Source organism: Eubalaena glacialis, chromosome 6 (genome assembly GCF_028564815.1).
Source record: "Eubalaena glacialis isolate mEubGla1 chromosome 6, mEubGla1.1.hap2.+ XY, whole genome shotgun sequence".
NCBI lineage: Eukaryota > Metazoa > Chordata > Mammalia > Artiodactyla > Balaenidae > Eubalaena > Eubalaena glacialis.
The window spans coordinates 130,151,054-130,176,174 of record NC_083721.1 but is presented as its reverse complement, the minus strand read 5'-3'; the positions used below and the strand labels follow the sequence as shown (position 1 = coordinate 130,176,174).

Genomic DNA, 25,121 nt, shown 5'->3' with positions numbered 1-25,121 from the left:
CCGGCCCTGCCACTCCCAGCCGCTTCCCGGGGAGGCTGAAAGGTCATCACAGACACCAGCACACACGGGCCAGTTCCCCCACCTGCTCTTCTCTGTCCCCTGCTTTCAGAGGCCTTGGTCACTCCATTTATCACCTCTCATCTCTCCAGTGATGGGAGTTTGGCTTCCCAGCTTCTGGGGAGACTAGATAGCTGTCAGCTGGGTGTACCCCAAGCAGCTCATTCAGAGCCACACAGCACCTGTGGTGTGGAAGACCAGGCGTCGGGCTCTGTTGCCAGCTCTGAGGTGAACACAGGCCAGCCGAGTCCCCCTCTCGAGGCCACTCACAAAGGGAAGAGCACAGCCCCACGTTGGGCTATGTGCCTGGGGACCTGGAACAGCAGATTCAACTCTCCTGACGGACTCTGTCAGGGAGGGCTCCACTGGGTGTTTCTTACAGAGGCCTGTGCTGGTGCGCTGAGCACGGTGGGCAGGCATGCTTCCATCTAGAGGTGACACGAGGTCCTGGGAAGTGCAGCCACCCACCCGCTGTCACAGGCCACCCGGTGTCCCCACCTTCTGCAGCCTGACTCATCCTGTCCCCGGTGCCAGCACGGAGGGCCTCATGCTACAGGCTGGAGGAAAGAGTAGTGCATCCGTAAAGGACAGTCTTCTGGGAGCTAACTGCCCATTTAAAGAGCTTCTTCAAGTCATAAGCATGAAGCCCCCTGGAGAAAACCAGCAGATGAGAAGGAAATCTCTGCCATTTGCCTCGTGGTGTAGAAGAACACAGCCTTTTCCTCAGTCAGAGAGGAAAGAGTATGCCTGGGCTCAGTGAATTTACAAATAAACCAAAGAGCAAACCGGTAAGAGAGTAGCTGGCATGTTACTATTCACAGGGGTAATGCTAGTTACTGAAAACCTCCTGTGTCCCATGGAGGGACAGCTAAACCAGGCAATAGTGAAAGCTGGCGCCACCACTAGGAGCGCTCAGGTTTTAAAATTAGGCTTTAGCCAAAATCAGAAACCAAAGAAATGGGGGAAGGGGGCATCAAGAAAATTAGATGAACCCTGGTTCCAAATGTAACCCCCAAGCATTGCTTTCTGAACATGCCCTGATTCGTGGAGATGAATCTGGCATATTCCAGGACTACCCTTGTGGCCTGGGTGGGCAGCATGAAGATTTAAAGCTGATTTATATCTGCCCCCATGTCAGTAAGCCCTGAAGTGTCACATTCAATCGTTTTGCACTATTTTCAAGTCCATTGTTACCAAGTTAAGCTCTAAAATTGTTTCATCCATAACGTAGATTTATTACTGGGAGACACTGTCCTCTGTAACTCAGTATCCCCTGAGATGACACTATCATAGCAGAGTTCAATGACTGATGTCCATTTATTTTCTAAAATCCCAGAGATGGCCAAAAAAAAGTACATGTTCCATATTCGTACTGTTTAATAAGGCAGGAAAGTGGATACTATTATTTTTATTCATGAACGATAACTAAACCAAAAAAGTATTGGTGCTCAAAAGAGGAAGTTTCGGCTCTGGAGGTTTCCTTAACGTGCAGCAGATATGGGTGCACTGACGCTTCATCTCACGGCCTCACCCTGGTCGCGGGCCGCCTCGTCCACGTCCTCGGGGGAGCACAGCGCCTCACCGGGGCCCTCTCCTTCGGCCTCGAGGCCTGTGGGACAACAGGCATGCTGTAGGACTTCTTACAGCAGCCCTGTCCCCAAACTGTCCACAAAGGAACAGCGGAAAGGGGAAATCTAAGTGCATCACAGACGGTGAAGTTAGGGGTCAGGGTGGACGGAGCCGCAAAGAGAGGTCCTAATATGTGTGTTAGGGACTCGGAAAAAATTAGGAGAGGAAGTGACATTGGCTGAGCACTTGATGTGTGTCAGGCCCCAGGCTAAGAGCTTCACCGTGCTTTGTCTCATTTCATCTTCACAAGAGCCCTCTGAGGAAGATGATTATTATGGGGCTATTATGGGCCTCTCATTATCTCCATTTCACAAATGAGGAAACTGAGGTCCAAAAAGGGAAGTAACTTTCCCGAGGCTATTCAGCTAGTAGATAGTGGAGCCAGGATTCAAACCCAGGATTCTGTCTCCAGGGCCCAGAAGAAGTGCTGGGTACGTGGAAAGCACACTCTGCTCCTGACAACTGAGAAGGCACAACATACACGTCAGACAAAGGGGCACAACACCACACCCCAACGAGGCTGCTTCAAGGTCATCCCCGCAGGAAGCTGTGCACTTACTCCCAGGTGTGGTCTAGGCTCAGACCCTTCTGGACTTGTTCCCTTTGCTCATTATCACCTGAGGCCAAAAAGTCAGGCTCACGATCTCCCAACACTCTCCCCGATGGCCCCGATGAGCGGTGCCCAGCCAGTTCGCTCTCTTCCTTTCCCAGAGTCATACCTACTTGTTTCCAGTCACCCCCGCAAAAGGATAAAGATGTCACACGACCCTGGACACATAAGGAAGCACGTCGTGGGCTCTCCCTGAGGGCAGGCCCCCAGAGGAAAGCTGGTCCTTGCAGTGCCACCCACACCCGAGTGAGAGTGTTTCCCACAGAGGATGGCTTTGGAGAACCACCACACGCACGTGGATGTTCCGACTTGGGTCTCTGGTCCACATAGAGCCACACTTCCCAGGATTTCTCAACTCCCTAAACTCCATCGCACTCCCAGCTTGTCCCTCAGTTGGCAGCAGGCAGCACCAGGATTAAACGAGGGCCAGCAGGGGTCAGCTCCCGCCCTTCCTCTCCTCGCCCTCAAACCACCTATTCTTGCTTGGTTGGATTCAAATCTTGAAGAGACCATGACGAACATTTCAAACATTTAGGTAAACCAACTGGTTAAAACCCAAACATTTAGGCACACGGAGGTTATTACCTCTTCAGATCTGCAGGCCGCCTTCTCCCAAGAATGCCCCCCCTCACATCCTTTGCTTTTCCCAGGATGTTCACCCCCTGGCCCCTTCCACCTCACTTCAGGCTCAACCCAGAGACGTGCAACATGGCGGCAGGAGCAGCACGGGCCGGGTCTGGTTCTGCCACTCGTGGAGTGGGGTGAGTCACGTGCACTCTGAGCCCCGTGGGTTTCTCACCCAGATTTGGAGGTGGGGATGACCCAGCACGCTTTTCCCAAAGTGTGGGGTCTGAGGGATATGAGAGCCACCGCAGCGATGGGCAGAGGGCCCTTCTGTGAAACCCTCTGCTTCTCGGCGACCCCACCAAGGGCTTGATGGGGCATGTGGAGCACAGAGGAAGTGAGGGAATGACATCTGGCCTCTGCCCTGGAAGTGGGCTTCCAGAAAGTTAGTTACATTTTCCAGGTGCTTTCCACAGGAGAATGCAAAGTAACTTTGTAACAAGAGTTTGGCTTCAAAGTAAAAATGCAGCCAAAAATGTAATGAAAAAGCAAAACTGTTACTCTGAAAACACAATAGAGCAGGACTGCCGCTAAAGTTACGTAATGGGCCCTGTTTCCCCAGCAGGCCCTTATTAGACCGAGGACTTGGTTACCACATAGTTACTGTCAGTACCCGCCCCCCATCCCCGCTGCAGATTTAATACAGACCAGATCTTCCTGGATGACTTACCCAGAGGGGCTTCCGGAACCTGGTCTGAAAACTTAAAACTGGGGAAGAGCAGTGCCAGTTCCCGGCGGGCATCTTCCGAGTCCCGGCTTCCATGGACCGCATTAAAGGGCATTTCTGTGCCATACTGAGCCCGGAGACTGGGAGCATGCAAAACGTACAAGAAACGATCGTCTCATTTGAAAAGAAATGTTTTGCTCTCTGGCAACATGGCCACCAGCTACCAATCAGCAGCTGGCATTTCTGTGACATGGCTTTCTCTGCTGGAAACGCCAGGAACAGCAGCAAGGATGATAGTAACCGCGGTGTTCTGGGCACGTTGCCAGTGCTTAACATACCTGATATTTCATTTGTGCGGCAACCCTGTGAGGGAGACTCTGTCATGATCCCCAGTTTAAATATGCGTGAGTTATGGTGTGAGCCCAGGAGCTGCTATTTTATTGCTGTCACTACGGGGGCTAGGCTAGCACCCTGCCGAGGGCTTGGTACAGGTTGGCATAGTTAATCCCCCAAGGTCCCCTAAGATAATACTAATATTGCTAGGACTTCCCATATGTCAAACAATGTTCAAACTTCGGTCTTTCTCTTTCTCTCTCTCTTAATCTGAGGCAGGTCCTATCCTATTACAGTTCCCATTTTCCAGATGAGGAAATTAAGGCAGAGGGATTAAAGCATGGATGACCCAGGGTCACACAGTTAGAAAGAGGAAGAAGAGAGATTCTAAGTTCGGTGCTCTGAACCACAACACTGTACAGCCTCCCACGACAGGTGCTCTTATACCCCTTTTATAGATGAGGGAACTGAGGCTCAGAAAACTTAAGATCTGAACCCTGGGCTGTCTTTCATCAGCCCAGGCTGCCTTATATATGAATGTTCCCGGCCCCCTACAACTGTTATGTCACAGTATAAACTGCAGTTTCTTAGTCTCTTGCTAATTTCTTTCCTGTTGGTGAGGCCTCTCTCCGCTTCAAAGGCAAGACACAGTGGATTTGGCATTGGTGGCGCCGGGCTAAATATTCACACAGGGCCAGGGAGCAGCCTAGTGCTGTGCTCAGAGCGGAGTGCTCAGACTCTAGGGGGCCTCAGGACACCTTGGGTAGGGAGTAGGGGATGGGGGTTGAGGAGGTGAGTCTACACTGCACAGTCCTAGGCCTCATCCAGAGCCTCTGACTTGGTAGACCTGGGTGGGGCCATGGAATCTGTATTTCCTGGGTGAGAGTTGCAGGTGGCCCTGGGACCACGCGACGGGACCCTTTGGCTGCAGAGAGAACAGTGAGGACCCAGCTGCAGCCTTCAGAAGAGGGAAAGAGGCAGCAAGGAGGCGCCCAGTGAAGAGCTGGGGGCTGGATCAGAGGGAGAGGATGTCAGGGTCTCCTCAAATACATAACAGGGAGGTCAGGGACTCCCCTAATGTATGACACAGAGGGAGCTTCATGGCCATCGGGGAGCCTTCTGTGTTACCCATGGTTCTGGGCTGAACCTCGAGCAGGGCTCTCAGCTTCCTTGGATGCAGGTTTTGAGATGGATGCAAGGACCACAGCTGGTGACGTCACCTGTCAGGCTGCTCCCTCCTTGCCACATCGGGGTCACAGGGTCCCATGAGGGTTTGCCAGGCGGTGACCACATCCTCGGTGCCCTCAGTCCTGGTGAGGATCAGGAGGTGGCTCGGTCCACTGCACATGTGACGTACCAGCTTCTCAAATGCCTCCTAGCACGGGGAGGGAAGACAGTGAGCCAGGGCAGGGGCCCCAGGGCCTGCAGCGGGCCGGCGGGCCCATCCCACCCACAGGATGGGAGAGGGTCAGTGAGCGGCCTTGCCACCGGCCTGCATGCCCACGGAGGGCCCTGGGGAGGTGGGGGGCCTAACCACACCCAGATATAAGTTAAAGGCAGGAAGACGAGGCTTCGAGTTGACTCACTTGGGGTTGAACATGAGATAATAAGTTAGGTGGGAGCATTTAGCAGACCACAAATATGGAAATCATGTGGGTGCTGGATAACCAGGGGATGCGGTTGAGACTTTGTGCAACCCTTCCCCCTTCTTCAAGTAGCAGTACTCAGGCTTCCTTTGGGGAGAAACCCTTCCCCATTTCACTTGGTCCTAGTCCAGCTGACAACCGCAATGCCTATCCACCCCTCCACATACACACCCCCTTGCCGGAGAAGTGGAGCCCAGGCTCGGTCACCCATACCCTCCCTCCCAAGTGGGTGAGTCACAAGCAGAAGCAGATGGAAAGTGGTTGGATCTGAGTCCCCCAACAGCAGCACCCGAAGTGACCGTCCGTGAGGTTTTGCTCCTGAGAGCCCTACCCCTGCCTTGGTTCTTCTTCTCCCACACCTTCTTATGCAACTCCTTCAACTCTCTTCAGTTCTGGGAGTCATGGAGTATCCCTCCGATAAATTCCTTATTTAATCCCTTAAGTTGGAGTCAGACTCTCATCCTTGCTACCAAAGAATGTCTCCCTGATGCAGCCCGTAATTATTATTCGGAGAGCAAGTTCATGGCTCACTTGCTGTTCATGTTCTTGTTCTTCATAATACTCTATTTTCTCCCAAACTAATAGCAATCTATAAACACAATGTTGGAGAAAGAGAAAGAAATGAGAGTGTTTTGGACAAGTGGAAGCAGAGAAGCTGACCTCTCCAGCTCTGTGTTGGTAGAAAAGTCGCATTTCTGCTTCTGTCATGGTTCTCTCTTCATTTGTTAAAATGTCAAACCCAGCTTCCTGGATCTGTAGGAGATATATATATATATATATATATATTCTAAAAGGGTAAAGCAAGCCCAAATTCACATTTCAATGTGTTGAGAGTAAAAGATGATGGAAAAGGCAACATTAAAAGCAGTGGAGACCCTCGTCCTCCAATTCGATTTAAAAACTGTAAGTTACTTAAATGGAATTTTAATTAAAACTCCTTAGAAGCCCTCTTTCCCCCTAGGACACTGCTACACAATGCTCCACCCCTGTTTTTCCACCAGAGAAGACATGAGGATAGTCTGTAAGGTAAGCGTTGTCTCTCTTACCTTCATGATAATGTCTCTCTTACCTTCATGATAATCTCATCCGTCTTCCCATGGACCACCGCATCTGGTTTAATGACTGCCAAGGTGCAGGCCTTCTCTGATGACACTGCAACAAGCCGACGATGGTGCTGTCAGACGCTGGGCTCTCGGAAGACCCTCCGCAGGGACGTGCAGCCCCGCCCACAGCCCCCGGCTTCCCTCCCCTGGCCTCTTGGCTGTGCTTGTGCAGAGCTAGATTCTAGTGGATGTAGGGGTCTGGCTCCAGACCCCAACCTCAGCCTGGCTGCAAGGGACAGAGACATGCAAGGGACGTGAACCTGGGAGGGAGGGCGTGGGAAGGGAGGAGAGGATGGAAGATGGGGGAGGAGGTCAAAGACAGCTCAGGAACAAAAACCAGAAACGAGTCGGCCCTTGTCCCTTCCTGTCACCCAGTCGTGATTCTTGACCTCTAACTGCTGCCGACCGTGTTCTCCTCTCGGTGTGCCTTTTTGCCTTTCCCGGCATCTGGTCAGTAGTGGCTGCCCCAGGCCCCGAGTCGGCATGACTGTTCAGGGCCAGCACGTTCTACCAAACTGCGCCTTCCGTCTCCTCTGTCTCTGTTCACACTCTCCTGAGAATTGGCCAGCTCATTGTTTGGAGCCCAGGCACCAGTCGTAGATCATTGGCCAGTCTACTGGTGGGCTGTGTCCATAGGTCCAAGCAGCTGTGGAGATGAGGAAGGTGCCGCGTGGCCGCCGCCCACCTCTCAGGCCCGCAGACGCCGTGGGGAGCCCTGTGTCTGGGCACAAACCCATCCCTGCCAGACTCTCGTTTGTATGGACTTGGCCTTGGTGAGCTCCCTACACTCTCCACAGACTCTATATCCCCCCACGGCCTATTTTCTCTTTTCAACTTTTATATCAGTTGTGCTGTAACATGACAGTATCTGCATCTGAGGAGGGCCTCCTACTTTGAAAAATCTAAAAAATGTGGGCTGCAAAGGTGTGAATCATTTTAAGCAAGCCAATCTATTCATTATTCCGTGAGCACTATGTCTAACATCCTGTGAACACTTGGACTTTAAGGGACTCTTACAATAAATCCCCTTATAAATTGACCGATTAAGGAGACCGCCTAGAGGTATAGGGTGAGAAGAGAAGAGACCAGGGCTGGGGCCCTGAGAACTCCAGCCTGAAAAGGGAGCAAAAGAAAAGAAGCCAAGGAAGGGGAGGTGGCCAGAGAAAACAAGAAGGAAAACGAGAAAGGTCTCGACATCTCAGACACCAGACGAGAAGAGGGCTTTGAGTAGGAAGACGTTGGGGACATCAGCCAAGCCCACAGAAGGATGCCATAGGCTATGACTGGAAACTGCCCGCTGGATTTGGCACCAAGAAGGTCACTGGAGCCTTGGGGAGCGGCAGGGGGCAGGGGCGGAGGAGAGGGTGGCCCAAGGAGTGTGGACCACGTTCAGGAAGCTAGGCTCGGGGGAGAGGAAGGCTAAGGGCAAGGGTAGGCTTTGGGTAGTTTTCTAGGTGGAGAGACCTGATTTGGGAGGAAATAATGGGGAAGGGAAAAAAGAGGTAATCCCCAATGGAGACAACAAACGTTTCCTGCAGAAGCCAAGTCACTGATTTCCTTTTCACACTTGAAGTTTCTTGCTCTCCTAAACTGTGCCTCTTCCCTTGTTAGGATCCAACTCAGAAAGTCCTCGTCATCCACACGTGAATAAGCAGCTTTTCTATTTCAGGGAGTAATCAGAACTTCCTTCTCTCTCCAGCTCGGTTCTTGAGCTGCATCCTGGTTTCCCTTGGTGTCTCAGGGACCATCAGGAGCCACCTTGCCAACAGCAGCCTCTCTAACCTCTGGCTTCTCTTCCCACTGTCAGGTCAAGGTGTTCTTCTCATATTAAAGGTCCAGGAAGAACAGCAATGCTCAGGAGTGTAAAATGCATGAGTTAATACTTGGGGCATAAGGGGAAGAGGGTGCAGGGCTATGGGGAGGGAAGGGGTTCAGTACAGCTGACTTTCTGACACTTCAGAAAAAAAGGTGAAAGAAGCTCAAACTCTTTAGCTCAAATAAGGAATAAGGGAACACCAGAATCATTACTTTACCTTATTAGCGTCACTCCCTCCATTTTACTAAGGGAGCCTTTCCTGATGCCCAGAAATTGCCATGAAACTCACAGTTGTTATAACTGAACGTGATCAGAAAGCTGTGAAAGGTGCCCAAGATGCCATTAAAGGGCAGGAGGGACACTTAACACAGTATGTTTGAAGTCAGGTGATTGGAGACAAAACATTTTATGGGTTATCTTCCCAGAGTTCAGATCGCTCAATAAACTGACTACTCATATATTTTTTAAAGACACATCAGGGACTTCCCTGGTGGTCCAGTGGTTAAGACTCCGTGCTTCCAGTGGAGGGGGTGCGGGTTTGATCCATGGCAGGGGAACTGAGGTCCCACATGACGTGCAGTGAGGCCAAAAAAAATTAAAAAATAAAAAACACACATCAGGGCTTCCTTGGTGGTGCAGTGGTTAAGAATCCGCCTGCCAATGAAGGGGACACGGGTTCGAGCCCTGGTCTGGGAGGATCCCACATGCCGCGGAGCAACTAAGCCTGTGCTCTAGAGCCCGCGAGCCACAACTACTGAGCCCATGTGCCACAACTACTGAAGCCCACGTGCCTAGAGCCCGTGCTCCACAACAAGAGAAGCCACCGCAATGAGAAGCCCGTGCACCGCAACGAAGAGTAGCCCCCACTCGCTGCAACTAGAGAAAGCCCGCGCCCAGCAACAAAGACCCAACACAGCCAAAAGTAAATAAATAAAATAAATAAATTTAAAAAAAAAAATACACATCAAATCCGAGTCTGCTCTGCCTTCTTGCCATGCTTTTTGGTTCTGTACTCACCTGCTTCCTCATCGTCACCATCTTCCTTTTCGTGGGAAAAGCATTCATCTTCGTCAGAAAGCGCCTCATCTTTAATCTAGTACAAATTGGTCATGGACAGCAAGTAGTTAGCTAATTAAAACTCCACAAAGACCTTCAAAAACCAGCAGAAGCCGAATAGGTAAAGGTCCTAAATGCAGAGCAGAAGAAGAGGGTCAAGATTATCAGCCTTGGAAACTTTTCAAGAACCTTTTGAGTAGTTGGGTGGTAGGGAGTCGGGGAGGGAGAGCGACTGAAGACAAGGAAATCTATGCTGATCTTAAGGTTTAGAGTCTGCCTGTTTCCACGAGCATCAAGTAGAAACTAAGGAAAAAGAAAGATGAAATAGAGAGTTGTCAAGAAGACAAAGTAAGAACTGAAATGCAAGTAAATAGTAAGCAACTGGCTACTCTGTGCAGGTAGTACAGAGAGAGAGATCATTTATCTGTGGAGTAGGTACCAGCGTCTGTGATTTTCTTTCTTGGGGAAAAATTGCCAGTTTTCTGGGGAACAAATAGGATTTGATTCCAATCCATTCTATGAAAACAGGGCTTTGCTCTTTGGAACTGAATGTGAAAACTTGAAGAGTGAACATGGAATAACGTTAAGGCTCATTTGGCAGCTGCTCAGGGCACCAGGAAATACTCCTTTCTACCCAAGGTGTGTCGGTTTTCAAAGGCTGCCAATTTTTTGTGAAAAACTCGCGGTCCATGTTGTCCTGGAAGTAATTTACCAAAATCACAAGCAGTGCTGATCCTGTTTCTCAAGGTAATGACCCCCTTCTAGTTAAAGAAATGAACCCTCTGGGATCACAAGTCAAACTCAGGAATGAGAAGGGAGGGCAGGTCACCAGGAGAGATTTCCCCCTGAGGCTGACTCCTTGTACCCACTACTGGATTCGGAACTTCATGTCCATTTCTGAATTCATTGTCAGGCTTCCAGAAACCCTGTTAAGAGATGCAGTGGGGATGAAAGGGAAATGGATAAAAGACGTTAAAGTGTTCTGGATGAAGGGGACGACTTCAAAGAAGATTTCCTAGTGGGACTTGCACCCTCCCCTGAGCCCTCAGAGGCCCCCAGCCAGCATGGGCATTTAATGCAGCTTCCCAGGGACAGTGAAGACATTGGCGGGGCAGGGGAGGGACCTGCTGGCCTGGCCTGGGAGACACTTGTGAGCTGGCCGCTTACCACTCTCCGTTCTCTGCCTTCGGCCAGCACCCTCTTTTCAGCCTGCAGCTGCTCTTGGATGGTTTTCTCAAGCAGCGGGGCGTTTGCTCCTCTAACCAATGCCACCAGCTCCCCTCCCTAGAATACAGCACAGATATCCTGCTCAGACCACACGATGGGCAACCTCTTTCAAGAGACATGAGGGTCCAAGAGCTTTGTTTAGGAGCGTGCCCAAGGTCAAGGTCTGTGGACCCCAGGCCCACAGCCTCCATCCACTTCTCTGCTCCCTACCCCATGCCCCTCCCTTCAAAACTTCCTTCAGGACAGCGGGGAGTTAGGTGGGAGAGGACCAGGGCGCACTGGGTTGTGAGTGACTAAGTGTGGCCTCTCCTTGGCTCCTTCACCCAACAAGTATCAACTGAGCACTTACTATGCCAACACCAAGACAGAGGCAGAGAACAGAAACACTAAACATGAAAAGACATAGCTGCCACCCTCAGTGAGTGGGGTGTCGAGTGGGGAGAGAGGTGGTCGTGTCAGAGAAACAGTTGCAATAGAATAAGAACATTGCTTTCATGGGGTACTTGGGATTTGGGGCAAGAATTGATCCCCAGCTCCATCTGGGGTGGTCAGGGAAGACCTCACAGTGGAGGTGGTGTTCCCGGTGAACCCGAGTTTACCACCTTCGCTTTTTCAGAAGTCTCCCTGCGCGTCACTCATGGAAGCTCACGTGCACTGGGTTCTCCTTCTGTTTCCATCCCACCCTCAGAGGACCACCGCTGTGTGACTGTGATGAGTTGCCACATGTTCCCACACGGCCAGTGATGATTTATGCTTTAATCCCGCACCTTCCGGGCTCAAGCAGGCAAACCACTGCGGTAATGATCCCATTTCTACAGCTGAGCTCTGATGCCAGTTTGGCGGAGGGCACTTTCATCTCAGTGCTTCCCACCCCCTGCTCCCTCCCCCACCAGGTTTCTTCGTAAAACTTCAGTCTCCCTCCCGAAAGCCGAAGCTCAAATGATGTTTCACCATAAGCTTCCAACTTGTAATACTTGCAGTGCCGAGGGCAGGAGCCCAAGGTTTTCCAAACTAAACAACTCTGGCCCCGGTGGGCAGACACCAGTTTCCCTGACTGTGCTATGAGGGGCTGGACTGGGTCGGGAGGAGAACATCAATCCACTGTCTTCAGGCCCCGGCAGGTGACCTAAACCCAGGAAGCCAGGTGTGAGACAGCGGGCCCTCAGGGGCCTGGAGCACCGCGTGGATGTCACAGCCGAAGGCAGCCAGATGACCTTTCAAACGCTGAACCACTGGCCGTCATCAATCACCCATCTCATTTCTGACTTTGTGTCAACATATCTTCACATTTTACAATGAAACAAAGGTGAATACAAAGCTTGTCTACCCCACAAAGGAGCTTTCATGTTTGCTGAGAAGTCCCCTCTGCGGATGTCTCCAGACTCTGCACTGAGAGTGAGACCTCAGTCAAGAGGTTCACTAGGGACTTCCCTGGTGGCGCAATGGTTAAGAATCCACTTGCCAATGCAGGGGACACAGGTTCGATCCCTAGTCCCAGGAAGATCCCACATGCCGCGGAGCAACTAAGCCTGTGCACCACAACTACCGAGCCTGTGGTCTAGAGCCTGCGAGCCACAACTACTGAGCCCACGTGCCACAACTACTGAGCCCACGTGCCACAACTACTGAAGCCCGAGTGCCTAGAGCCCGTGCTCCACAACAAGAGAAGCCACTGCAGTGAGAAGCCCGCGCACTGCAATGAAGAGTAGCCCCCGCTCGCCGCAACTAGAGAAAGCCTGTGCGCAGCAACGAAGACCCAACACAGCCAAAAACAAACAAACAAATAAATAAATAAGAGGTTCACGAACCAGAAAGAGCACAGGCCTCTGAGTGGGTCCTGCTCTGTCCCGGGTACTGCCCTCAGGAAGGCCCCAAGCCCAGAATGACTGCCCAGAGCTCCGCCCACGAGCAGTGCCATGATTAAGGGCATCTGTCCTCGGCCAAAATAATAGAGTCAGGGAGGAAACAGCATTCCCTCGCTGGGAGCAGTGCGGCCTCTTGGTGACAGGCATCCATCTGAACCCTCGTGATGTGCAGCCGTGGGACAGTTCTGGACTGAAAATGTACTTACTGCATAAAACAGAAAGGTCGGCTCGCACCTCCCTCTGTATTTTTCGAGGACATCAAGACAGTCTGCCTCTGCCTAAAGGAAACAGGCTGTCAGCAGGCCGGGTGCAGGGACAGGATGGCGGGAGAACCGCGCGGGACACACACACCACACCCCCCATACAGAGCACATACACATCCATGTCACATGCACACCACACACACACACACACACACACACACATACCACACACACATACTACCAGCACACACATACTGCTACACATGCACGCACATACATTACGCATAATATACACACATCACACCCTCCCACATACCACACACCACATACACACACACACCACACACGTACATTACACATAACATACACACACAGTGACTGCCCTCCCCAGGTGGAGCCCTGGCTTGCTCTCTCTCATGCTTCTCCTTCTAATGCCTTTTCATCAGAATCGTAACAACTGTCAACATACCGGTAAGAAGTGTTGCCAGTGTAGTTTTCTGAGGAATAAAATAAGGAGGATGTGACAGTTTGTCCTGCTCCGGATCAAGGGAGCTCCACCACTAACATCCCACATCTGCCCCGAGTGGCAACAATGAGGAAGGTCCTGAGCTCACCTCCGGGTCTGATAAAGCTCCCCATCCAGACCCCTCCTCCGCTCACTCCACAGAAGCCTCACAACCCACTCCCACGGGAGGAGTGCAAGCCCTGGAAGGCCAGCTTCTCGAGAGTTAACGTCAGGGAGAGTCTCGCCTGTGTTCACCGTCTCTGAGCCTCAACCCATGCAGCGCATCCAGTGTCTCTTGCACGCTTCTCTGGAAGTGATTCCCATCTCCATACACTGACCTGAGTAAACGTTTGCTGAAAGTTCCCCTTTAAGGAGCAAGGATAGAAATCTTAAACCCTGTGCTCTGGAAGTGAAACTTCAGGGTTCACAGTGTCCACGAGCCAAGAGGGAGTGTTAGCCTTAAAGTGGCCGCACGCCTTCCCGGCTCCAGCATCAGGGGCAGCCGAGCCCACAGGGACTGTTGCGAGGCAGGGTGGGGAGGAGGCTTCCTCTCTAGAGAAACTGGTATCAGCAAAAAATCCACAACGGATGCCTTGTCAATGATCTGAAAAAGGCCCCTCAATCTTCCTGTTCCTGTTTTTAAATTTTTAAGTTTTTCACAAGTTATGTGACATTGTGCTGAGAGAGGACCTTACTAATGCAAAATGCAGAAGGTCCAGGCCGACCTCGATCCTCATCTTCTGGAAGAGGCTCACCACGGGCTTGCAGGGGCCGCACCAGCCTTGGTAGACGTCGACGACTGCGTGGAACCAAGAAGCAGGAGCGCTCAGCGGGCACCAGCGCCCAGCACGTCAGGCAAAATTGATACCTGCACATTCCAACCCCCTCCGATGGACATCCGTTTGCAGGGATATTTATTTCATGGTTAAAGGGATTTATTATCCCAGCAGAGTATGAGTGAGTGTGGAAACACAGCTTTCCCTCATGAACTCAGTGTTCCGAATTCTAAACACAATGAAGTGAGTATGGTGGAAAATCACTTACTTAACAAGAATCCTTTGCCTTAAGGAATGTTCAGCTACATTCAGGGTCAGGCCTAGCACAGAGAAGCCCTCAGTAAGTATTTGAAATGGACTGAAACTACCTCTTCTAAAAGGAAGAGGTCACTGTAGGTGACCTATCAGCATGCAATCAACTCTTAGCTACTTTGAAAATAAACATAGCATTAACCTTTCCTCCTGATGCATTGGAAGCCACTTGCTTTGGGTAAAGGAGAGTTTTATCTTTAAAACTTTACTTTATCAAATCAACATTATTCTCCTGGAAAGTGAACCTGAGGGAGTCCTAGGTGGAAACTGGGGTGCCTTCTTCTGCTTTGGTCCCAGTCTCTGGAGTGTGGTGGGACTGGGTGTGAGGGACCCTCTTGTCTGATTGCACTAGACCCCGAGGCCTGTAAGAAGCTAAGCAGCAAAGCCAACACACATGCACCGGATATGCACCAGACCTGCCCAGCCCAGTCGGACGCAGCAAGTAAGTGCTAGATGGTGATGGACCGGTGGTCACATTTTAAGGAAGGATGTCTTCCTAAAGACCTCAGCACTCAGAGCTCATGCCTGATCCACACAGGGGGTGTTTCTGTTCTGCAGTTAGAGGGCATGCTCATGGGGAGATAGTGTGGACACTGCTTATAAACTATCAGCCCTGCCAGTTTTAATAGCATGCAGTTTGTGATTTTACTTTTTGAAGATTCACATTTCAAAATTTTCACATCATATGAGAACTGTTAATAAACCATGATATAAATTATCTTTTTTTTTTTTGACCATGCCACACGGCTTGCGGGATCTTAGTTCCCCGATCAGAGATTGAACCCGGGTCCTCAGCAGTTAAAGATCAGAGTCCTAACCACTGTATCACCAGGGAATTCCCTAAATTATCATTATTAAAATTAGCATAGACTCTGGCAGCACTGTCTTAACGCTGTACTGTAGGACTCAGGGGAGGAGGCTTCACAGTGGAGAGGCGACTTGCATTGGGCATTGTGGAAATGCCAGGCTTGGACGGGCAGAGAGGGAGGCCATGGTGGGAAGCATGGTGGGGGAGTCCAGGGGCCGCTGCGGTTGGGTTGATCAGTGGTGGCAGAGATCACTGGAGGAGAGGGTAATGTGGGTTTGAGGAGTTCCATCCTGATTTACTAGGCAACGAGGGTTCACAGTAAGTTTTAGAGAGGAGAGAGAGTTAATATTTACTGAGCTATGAGAGGGCATCTGCACTTTGCTTTTCTCTCAAAAAATCCAGCAAGATAGGTATCATTATCCTACCGTAGAAATGAGGAATGAAATAACCAACCCAAGGTAAAAAAATAAATAAATAAAAATTCTCAAGCAGTAGACCCGAGTTTTGGACCAAGGTGTGTCTGATGCCACAGCCTGTGCTCTTTCAATGACTCCGGGAAAGAAGATGCATGAATTCAAGAGTATGGGTTAGTTCAGCCAAGCAACATAGTTTTGCAGAGAAAGTGAGAGTCAGGCTGGGTTTAAGAGGGGCGAGGAAGCCAGACACAGGGGTGGCTGTGTTGAGGGAGGGGAGAAATGAAAGAATCCCTGAGACTTTGAAAATGTAGTGGAAAGACTGGGGGTGGCAGTCCTGTGGGTGTGAGAAGGACCACCTTTGAGCCCGGCAGAGAGAAAGAACTGGGTGGAGGCAGGGAGAGAGCATCTGGGGAGGGAGGAAAGTGAACTAGATTCCAGACACGTTGCATTTCCAGTGCCGACCAGAAAGTCTAGGGCAAATAGCCCCAAAGTCAGCCAGACACCAGCAGGGGCAAGAGAGAAGGATCTGGTCCTCCTCAACATCCAGGTGGAGGATAAAGCTTCTTTGAGGCTCCTTTGAGGAAAACAGCTTCACAGTTGAGGGATTTGGAGATTTCAATAGACCACAGGAATGGGAGAGAAAGGCATTTGGGTGACTCCAGGAAAAAATCCTTGAAGAATGAGAGGACCCTGTATCCAGGCCCACCAAGGAGAACAGGTTCAAGCCACGGCAGGAAAAAATTGGGACCCAATTAGCTGCCAATCTCTATGCAGGGTTTGCATTGCTAGGTCAGCCTAGTCATTTGTACCAGCTTCCCATCTCCTCTTGCACTCCGTGGCACTACGAGGAGTGGTGGGGAGGAAGGCACACTTTCCACGGTTGTGGGAGAGAGGTGGCCGAGGACAGGAGAGGAAGTTATGAAGAGATTGACTCTGAAAGGCAGGAAGCAAAAAAAGAAGGAAGGAAAGGAATGGCAGAGAAAATGAAAAGGGAGGGGTGTGTGTGTGTAAATCTGAATAGACTTTCGCATGTTTGAAGGCAGGTGGAAGTGAGCCAGCAGAAGACCAGAGTTCCAAGATGGTGGCTGACCCCAGAAGCAAATCTCTGCTGGTTCTAGAAAGAGGGAAGAGCCTGAGTTCCTGGCGACTGTTTGATGAGGAGGGGCAGACGAGCCCCTGCTGCCTTAGGTCCACACAGTTCCCTCGTGTTGTGCTTCGAGCAGGACTCGACAAAGTCCACACTCAATAGATTAGGGTGCCTGGAACGTGGCAAATCCTCCAAAAATGAGGAGCTGGTGGCTTTCTTACTGTTGTTAAAGAAACAGAAATCATGGTTGGTTTGCCCTGGAGCCATGTTCCGGTTGCACACAAGGCACATGGACAGCATAGTTAAGACCTGGCACCGTCAACAAAGCCTTGTAATCCCTCAAGTAGTAGAGTGTGGCCAGACTCACACCCACATCCCGGATCAATGCAACCGCATTTATTAAGAACCCACTTGGCCCGGGCCTGGACACGTCTGCTCCTGATGGAAATGAAAAAGACAATGGCCCTGTGCTAGAGTCTGGGGGACGGCATGGAATGCCTACCTTCACAGGGGCCACACCAGGTTGGGTGTGTGCTGGGGGTTGAGACAGAGTCCCACCCCAAATGCCCTAGAGACGCCAGGTGGAAGTGACCACACAGAGGTTCAGGAAAGATTTCATGCAAGGAGGCTGCTTTAGAACTGCCTGGGAATGAGAAAGGTTTCTACAGGTTGTAGGGGGGTCATGATATTTCAGGTAGTAGGAACAACGTGGATACAAGTGAAGAAGTGGGGAAACTTGTTGCATGTTCGGGAAACAGGTTCGAGCCGAGGACAAACCTCAGGGGACAGTGGGTGAAGGGGCTGGAGGGATGGGGGAGGGGGGCTTGAGTGCTGAAGTCATGGGTGGGGGGGCGGCAATGGAGAGGGATGAGAGCAGATACCAGCTGACCGAGCAGATGTACCTATAGAGAGAACTGAGCAGACACAGAAATGGAGCCCAGAGATCTCTAGAGGAAAAGAAGCAGAGAAAGGAAGAATTGGGGAGCAGCTGTGCTGGGCAGCCTCTAAGATGCCGCCAGTGAGCCCTGCCTCCTGGGATTCAAGCCTTTGTGTAATCTTCTGCCTTTGAGTGCAGGCTCCACCCAGCGCTTCTAATGCATAGAACAGGGCGAACAGAACAGGGCAAAAACAATGGGATGTTACTTTTGAGATTAGGTTACAAAAAGGCTGTGACTTTCATATCTCTCTCTCTCTCTCTCTCTCTCTCTCTCTCTCTCTCTCTCTCTCTCCCCCTCTCTCTCTCTCTCTCTCTCTCTCTCTCGCTCTCTCTCTCTCGCTCTCTCTCGCTCTCTCGCTCTCTCTCGCTCTCTCTCTCTCTCTCTCTCTCTCTCTCTCTCTCTCTCTCTCGCTCTCTCGCTCTCTCGCTCTCTCGCTCTCTCGCTCTCTCTCTTTTCCTCCCTCCCTAAGCCCTGCTTTGGGGGAAGAAAGAAGCTACCATGTTGTGAGTAGCCTTATGGAGAAATTGACGGCAAGAAACTGATGTCTGTGGTAAACAGCTAGCAAGGACCTAGGTCCTGCCAATGGCCACAGGAATGGGCTTGGAAGTGACCTTCTAAGATCTGCCAAAGCCAAATGACTGAGCTTGGAAGTAAATCTGACTCAGTTGAGCCTTGACATTCTCTGTGTGACACCTTAGCTGCAGCCTTGTGAGAGACTCCAAGTCAAAGGCACCCAGCTAAGCAACCCCTGGATTCTGGATCCACAGAAACCGTGGGATAATAAATGTTTAGTGTTATAAGGCACTGCGTTTGGGGGTAAATTGTTGCTCAGCAATAGATAATTGATACAAGGAGGACAGGGACGAGGAGGCCCAGTGACAGTGGCTTTGCTGTTTCCTAATGACTGTGCAGCCCCTGGTTCCACTTGCTTGGGTTGCCTGGCTCTCCTTCCAGCACTTGAGTTCTGAGAGATCCCGTATTCCTTTCAATACCTTCCCCGTTTGTGCCTCAGGTAATTAGAAGAGGTTTCCGTTGCTTAACACCAAACAAGCCCTGAGTATGACTAACCATAATCTAAAACAAGGGAACCCTGCTATCCGGCAGTACTGGCTAGTTTCCTGAACCGAACTCACAGATGTTCCAGGCAGATATGTATATAAACACACAGAAACGACCTGGTTCTTTATTTATGAAACTCGAGGTTATAGGAAAATGATGCTCTTTGCAGTTTTCTCTTCATGGTTCAATATGTCATTTAGCAATTTTGAAAAGGATGGGTCTAAAAAATTATCTTAAATTACCAGTTAGTCCTTTGGAACTGAGCATTTCCTCCCAAAGTTCCTGGGTACTGATGTTGACCTAGCATCAAAGAGAAACAAACGCTGTATTACTGAGGGTACCGATGGGGAAACAATTTTATGTAGTCATTTGCTCCAGATATCTACCTATTGTTCTCTCTCGCTCTTGCTCTCTCTCTCAGTGAAATACTTACAAATACAGCTCAAGCTGTCATCTTTCCCCAATCCTCTCTTCTCTTTTCTCTCTCCTCCTGCCTCCACCCCCAAGAATAACCACTATCCTAAGAAAATCTCATTTAAAAATTCTTTTAACTTGTTACTTGTCCAAAAACACTATATAAAATTGTTTCGTGTCCCTAAATATGCATAAATAGTATCATACTGAAGATATCCTTTTTCAATTTGTGTTTTTACTCAACATTAAATTTTGACATTTATCTGTATCTATGTACAGAGAGGTACTCATTTTTTTTTGTCTTTTTATACATTTTATCGAGCTATAAATTATATATAGTGAGATACACAGAACTAAATTGCTACGAATCAATGAGTTTTGACAAATGCACACATCCAGGTAACCACACTCCTATCACAGTTCAGAACATCCCATCTTCCAGAAAGTTCCCTCCTTTTTCCTCCCAGTCACCCTGCACTCCTCATCCCAGGGAAACACTCATCTGCTTTCCGTCATAGTAAGTTCATTTTGCTTATTCTAGAACTTCATATAAGTGAAATAGTACAGCATGTCTTATTTTGCACTGGCCTCTTTTGCTCAGCATATTTTGGGGGTTCATCTGTGTAGTTGTGTGTCAGTGGTTTGTTCATTTTTATTCCTGAGCATGTTCCATTGTATGACAACATCACAATCTGCTTGATAGAGAGTTTGGGGCTCTTACAAATAAAGACTTAGGAACATTCTTGTTAAATCTTTTTGTGTTCATGTTCTCGTTTGTCTTCGGTAGGTAAATACCTAGGAATTAAATTGCTGGGACATAGGGTAAGTATATATTTAGTTTAATAAGAAACTGCCAGTGCTTTTCCTAAAGTGCTTGAACCATTTTAAACTTCTATCAGCCAAGTATAAGAGCTCTGGTTGCTCCACAGTCTCACCAAAATTTGGTGCTGTCAGGCTTTGAAATTTTAGCCACGCTAATGGTGATGTAGTGGTATCTCAATGTGGCTTTCATTTCATTTCCCTGATGACCGATGGTATTGAGCACTATTTAATGGGCTTATCAGTCATTTGTATATCTTCTTTGAGAAGTGTCCATTGATCTGTCCATTTTCTTAAATTGGATTGTTGACCAATTTAAAGTATATTATTAGATTATATATACTTTTGGTGGGGGACAAGTTCTTGTCAGAAATATGTATTATAAAAAATTTCTCTCCAAGTTTGAGGTTTACCTATTAATTTCCTTAACAGTTTTTGTTGAGCAAAAGTTTTTAATATTGATGAAGTCAAATTGATCAAATTTTAGTTTTATGGTTAAGGCTACTACGTCCTTCTTAGGAAACCTTTCCTCAAAGTCATAAAGATTCTCTCCTATTTTCTTCTGGAAGCTTTATAATTTAGGCTTTCACATTTAAGCCTGTGAGCCATTTGAAATTAATTTTTGTCTATGTTGTGAGGGAAGGATTGGGGTTAATTTTTTTTTCATGTGTAGGTATAGTTGTTTCTGCAAAAGTTGCTGAAAAAAATTCATTTCCCTATTAAATTGCTTTGCCACCTTTGTTGAAAACCAATTGATTGCATAAGTATGGGTTTATTTTGGACTCTATTCTGTTTTATTGACTTATTTATTCTTATGCCAGTACTATACTATTTTGATTACTGTAGCTTTATAATAATTCTTGGAATCAGGCCGCGTAAGCCTTCCATATGTGTTTTTCTTTTTCAAGATTGTTTTGGCTATTCTAGCTCCTTTACATTTTCATATACATTTCAGAACCAGCTTGTCAATTTCTGCAATTATTTTAATTGGGATTGCATTGAATCTATGGATCGATTTGGGATAAAACTGAAATCTTAACAAGACTGAGTCTTCCAGTACATGAACATGATGTTTCTTAACATTTATTAAATAGTCCTTAATTTTTCACAGCAACATTTCATAGTTTTTGGTGTGTATGTTTTGCACATCTTTTGTTAAATATATCCCAACATCTACATCCTAAGTAATTAACAGTTGCATTTATTGCCATTTCTTCACATTTTTCTCTTATCTATCTACAAAGTATTTTGGTTTATATCAGAAATGAGAATCAAAGAAATACATATTATAAATAGTACATTATTAATAGTGTACATTTTTGTATAATGTTTTTATTTGGAAACAATTCCAAACTTACAGAAAATTTGCAAGTACAGTGTAAATAACTTTTTCTTGAACTATTTGAAAGTAAATTACTAACCTGATTTCCCATTATCCCCGAACACATTATTCAACATAACCACAGTACAATCATCAAAGTCAAGAAATAAACACTGATATATTATTACTATCTAATCCCTAGACCCCATTCAAGTTTTACCAATCATCCCAATAATGTCCTGAATAGCAAAGGATCTCAACAGAATCATGTGCTGGATTTATTTGTCAAGTCTCTTTAGTCTGTCTTAGTCTGTAACAGTTCTTCAGCTGTTCTTTGATTTTCATGACCTTGACACTTGTGAAGACTACAAGAGGGTTATTTTGTAGAATGCCCCTCAGTTTGGGTGTGTTTGGTGTTGCCTCCTGATTAGAAGCAGGCTGTGCATCTTTGGATTGGTTGGAATGGTTGAATTGGTTAGAACTGATTGGATTAGTTGGAACTGGTTGGATTAGTTGGAACTGATTGGGATTAGTTGGAACTGGTTGGATTGGTTGGAACTGATTGGGATTAGTTGACACTAGTTGGATTGGTTGGAATTAGTTGGATTGGTTAGAACTGGTTGGATTAGTTGGAACTGGTTGGATTGGCTGGAATTAGTTGGACTGGTTAGAACTGGTTGGGATTGGTTGGAACTGGTTGGCTTGGTTGGAACTGGTTGGATTGGCTGGAATTAGTTGGATTAGTTGGAACTGGTTGGATTAGATGGAATTGGTTGGATCGGAATTAGTTGGATCTGTTGGAACTGGTTGGATCGGTTGGAACTGGTTGGATTGGCTGGAATTAGTTGGATTGGTTGGAACTGGTTGGATTAGTTGGAACTGGTTGGATTGGCTGGAATTAGTTGGATTGGTTAGAACTGGTTGGGATTGGTCAGAACTGGTTGGATTAGCTGGAACTGGTTGGATTGGTTGGAGTGTCAGAATCAGAAGAATGTTCTCTCATTGCATCCTATCAGGTGACACACCCTGTTGATCTGCCCCCTTACTGATGATGTTCACTTTGATCACTTGATTAAGGTGGTCTGTCAGGCTTCTGCACTGTGAAATTATTCTCTTTCCCTTTGTAATTAATAAGTTTTTGTGGAGAGCTGCTTTGAAAATATATAAATTAAAAGACCATGACAATTACCACTCATTGTTAACACAGGTATGCTAAGGTGTTTGTCCCTTTAAAAGGGCTGGAAACATGTAACATCTGCAAATCCTCTATTAAAGATCCATCTTTCTAAATAATTCATGCTTCCATACACTTTTTGTTTCTATGAAAAAAAAAGAAAGAAAAAACAGAAAAGTCTTCACGATGCCTTACATGCAGTAAGAGAGTCGGACTGGTGTCATCCTGAGCCCACAACTATAGTTCTGAGGAAAATGATAGAATTCAGGAGTCCTCACCCTCTCTCTCATAACAGTCACTTTCAGAGACTCAGCTGTCAGTCAGTGGCAACTCTCTGTGGTGCACCCCCGTCATGGACTAAGCCACACCATGGCCAGGACTCTGGACAGTTGAAGAATCTCACTCCTAGGAGCAGCGCAGGAACAGAGAGGTATGGGAAATATCTGGACCTCAAGAAGTCCTACATGAGGTAGAGAATGAATGGCGAATGTGTGGCACCTTTTGACCACACTGTCTCTTGATATCCTGCAATTCCTGTCTCAGTCACAGAAGGAACCCTAAATAGTCTTACCCAGAGAGAGGACAGGATTCCTGGGTTGGCAGACTCTAGAGCACTGCTTTCAAGGAGTTGACCTGGTAGACAGGCAACGCTTACACAGATGCCTCAGTGCATAGCCACCCCACCCCGACCTCAGCAAATGGGAGCACTTCCTTTGGGGACCACAATGAACTCAGAGCTCTGGGGAATACGCATGGGAAAAAAATGGGTGAAAAATGTTATTACTCTCAAAGGGGATATAAGGTATAGACACAAGAAAAGACAGTCATATGGGGCAAAAATCTTAGAGCCACGACAGACAGCATTCAGACCAGCCTGGAAATGTCTAAAGGAGTCTCATCATAACAACTCTGCTGGTTATGTATTATCCGTCCTGTTTACATAAAGAACATGGAGGCTCAGAGAGGTTGAGGAAACCATTCACAGCAATAAGTGGTAGGACCAGGTGCTTAGAATTGATTTACAGACAGAGGAAAAGTTTTATAACTCTAGAGTACTAGAATATCAATGCTGGAAGGCCCTTAGGGATAATTCACCCAACATCCTCATTCCATGAGGATGAGCAGGCTATAGCCCAGAGAGGTTACGTGAGTCCCAGAGTTGGCTAAGAGAAGAGGTAAGAACTACATCAAGTCTTCGGCTTCCAGTCCGAAGATCTTCCCTTCCACCCCGCCCCCTGCACACTATCCTCAGCCTGACATTGCTTTCTCCCTTTTAAAAATCACTAGGCTTTTGAAATTCACATGTAAATTGCTGGTGCCACAGAGAACAATAAAGGAGAAATCAGATGCCTCAAGACCACTGCCGCTCTACTCTCCAAGAAGTGCCTAGAGCCTGAGCACGTACCCTGATGGACTGAACTGACTGAGACATTTTAAAGTTTGCTTTCAAAGGTATCCATATTATACATCATCCAGATGATCTTATGATAAAGCCCTCCCTTCCGCTGCCAGGACCCATGCCTGCATCACTTTAGAATCAACCACCACTTACTGTCCAGGACCAGGGAATAAAAGAGCAGACCCTGGCTTATGGAGTCACTTATCACAGGCACAAATGAAGTAAGGCACTCTATAATGAAAGTGTAGCGCACAAAATATCAACACATATTTCTTGAATAAGCGAATGATTTTAGAGAGTAGTGGTGGGAGAACTGGGTCTGCAGAGAGGGCATAGTTACAGACACATGGCCAAACTCAAAAGAACCGATACCATATTCTCTCAGCAAGCCACAATTATACTTCAACAAAAAAAGATGTCAACATTGAATTATACTGATTCGTATTTTCTTGTTTTTCTTTTCTTAGTTTTACGTTAATTCATGTTTGAGTTTTATGGTTGCATAAGCACTATAAGCATAAACAGCTTACACCCGAGTTTACGTGTGTTTATATTTAAGTGCACAAAAAATTTGTCATCACTAGAGGTCCGAGATAAGGGGTTTTTTTCCCTTTAAGATGGAAGGGTACAATATTCAAGTTTGAGAACGCTGTCTGTCACATACTACTAGCAAACAATGTCATTTTTATACTCCACTTCCCGCCCCACACCATCCTCCTCGCCCCCCAACCCCAGTCAAGTGCTGGAAGGAAGCTCCTCTTTGAGGCTTACCTGCAGGGCAATTTCCTTCTTCTTGCTCCCCATGGCACTGCAAAGAAGACAGAAGCTCTGTTACTGACAGAACGTTGCGCTGATCAGCAAGCCGAGACCCTCCTTCAGACAAAGCCACCCCCCGCCCCTTTAAGTTAGAGTGGCAGCAAATAAACGCAATGATGCAAAATGAACACCCCACGGGAGAAGCAGAGCTTGCGGCCCGCGGGCTCATGGCTCGCCGGAGGATTTTCTGCGGATTTGCGGAGCCCCTTCCCCGCCCCGGAGCTGGCCAAGGGGTACGCGCAGAGGCCAGAGTACGGGCTCCCGGGCCACGCAGCCCGTCAGGCATCCGAACGCCTGCCGAGGAATTCGGATGGAAAAAGGCTACAGAACCCTGCTATCCCTACTGTTCCAATTTATTCCTGGGAAACTGAGTCAATGCAAACAGATACACGGTCCTCAACCTGCAGCGAGAGTTTCCAACAAAATTTGCTGCGACCCAGC

General features: G+C 48.1%; 1 protein-coding gene across 3 annotated transcripts; it reads right to left on the bottom strand.

Annotated features, from left to right (window-relative positions):
- Window positions 1–1,450: 1,450 nt before the first annotated feature.
- Window positions 1,451–24,668, bottom strand: NME9 (NME/NM23 family member 9). Of its 3 annotated transcripts, XM_061193647.1 has the most exons (11): window positions 24,636–24,668; window positions 18,980–19,037; window positions 14,037–14,140; window positions 12,840–12,911; window positions 10,709–10,825; window positions 9,503–9,578; window positions 6,636–6,718; window positions 6,227–6,319; window positions 5,141–5,295; window positions 3,591–3,727; window positions 1,451–1,666 (listed from the first exon to the last, which is right to left on the bottom strand). In XM_061193647.1, exons 1-11 carry the CDS (start codon window positions 24,666–24,668, stop codon window positions 1,572–1,574), a joined length of 1,023 nt encoding a protein of 340 aa, XP_061049630.1. In that variant the 3' UTR covers window positions 1,451–1,571. The 3 variants fall into 3 exon arrangements, with proteins under 3 accessions (XP_061049630.1, XP_061049631.1, XP_061049632.1); XM_061193648.1 differs by lacking the exon at window positions 10,709–10,825; XM_061193649.1 differs by lacking the exons at window positions 10,709–10,825; window positions 12,840–12,911.
- Window positions 24,669–25,121: the final 453 nt, after the last annotated feature.

Bases quoted from the DNA above. Each gene is read 5' to 3' on its own strand.
- NME9 (XM_061193647.1), bottom strand. From the start codon at position 24,668: ATGGGGAGCAAGAAGAAGGAAATTGCCCTGCAG. The intron at 12,912-14,036 runs GTAAGGTCCTCT...TGTTTCCTTTAG, and splicing joins ACCTTCTGCATTTTGCATTA to GCAGAGGCAGACTGTCTTGA. The intron at 6,320-6,635 runs GTAAGAGAGACA...TATCTCCTACAG, and splicing joins CGGATGAGATTATCATGAAG to ATCCAGGAAGCTGGGTTTGA.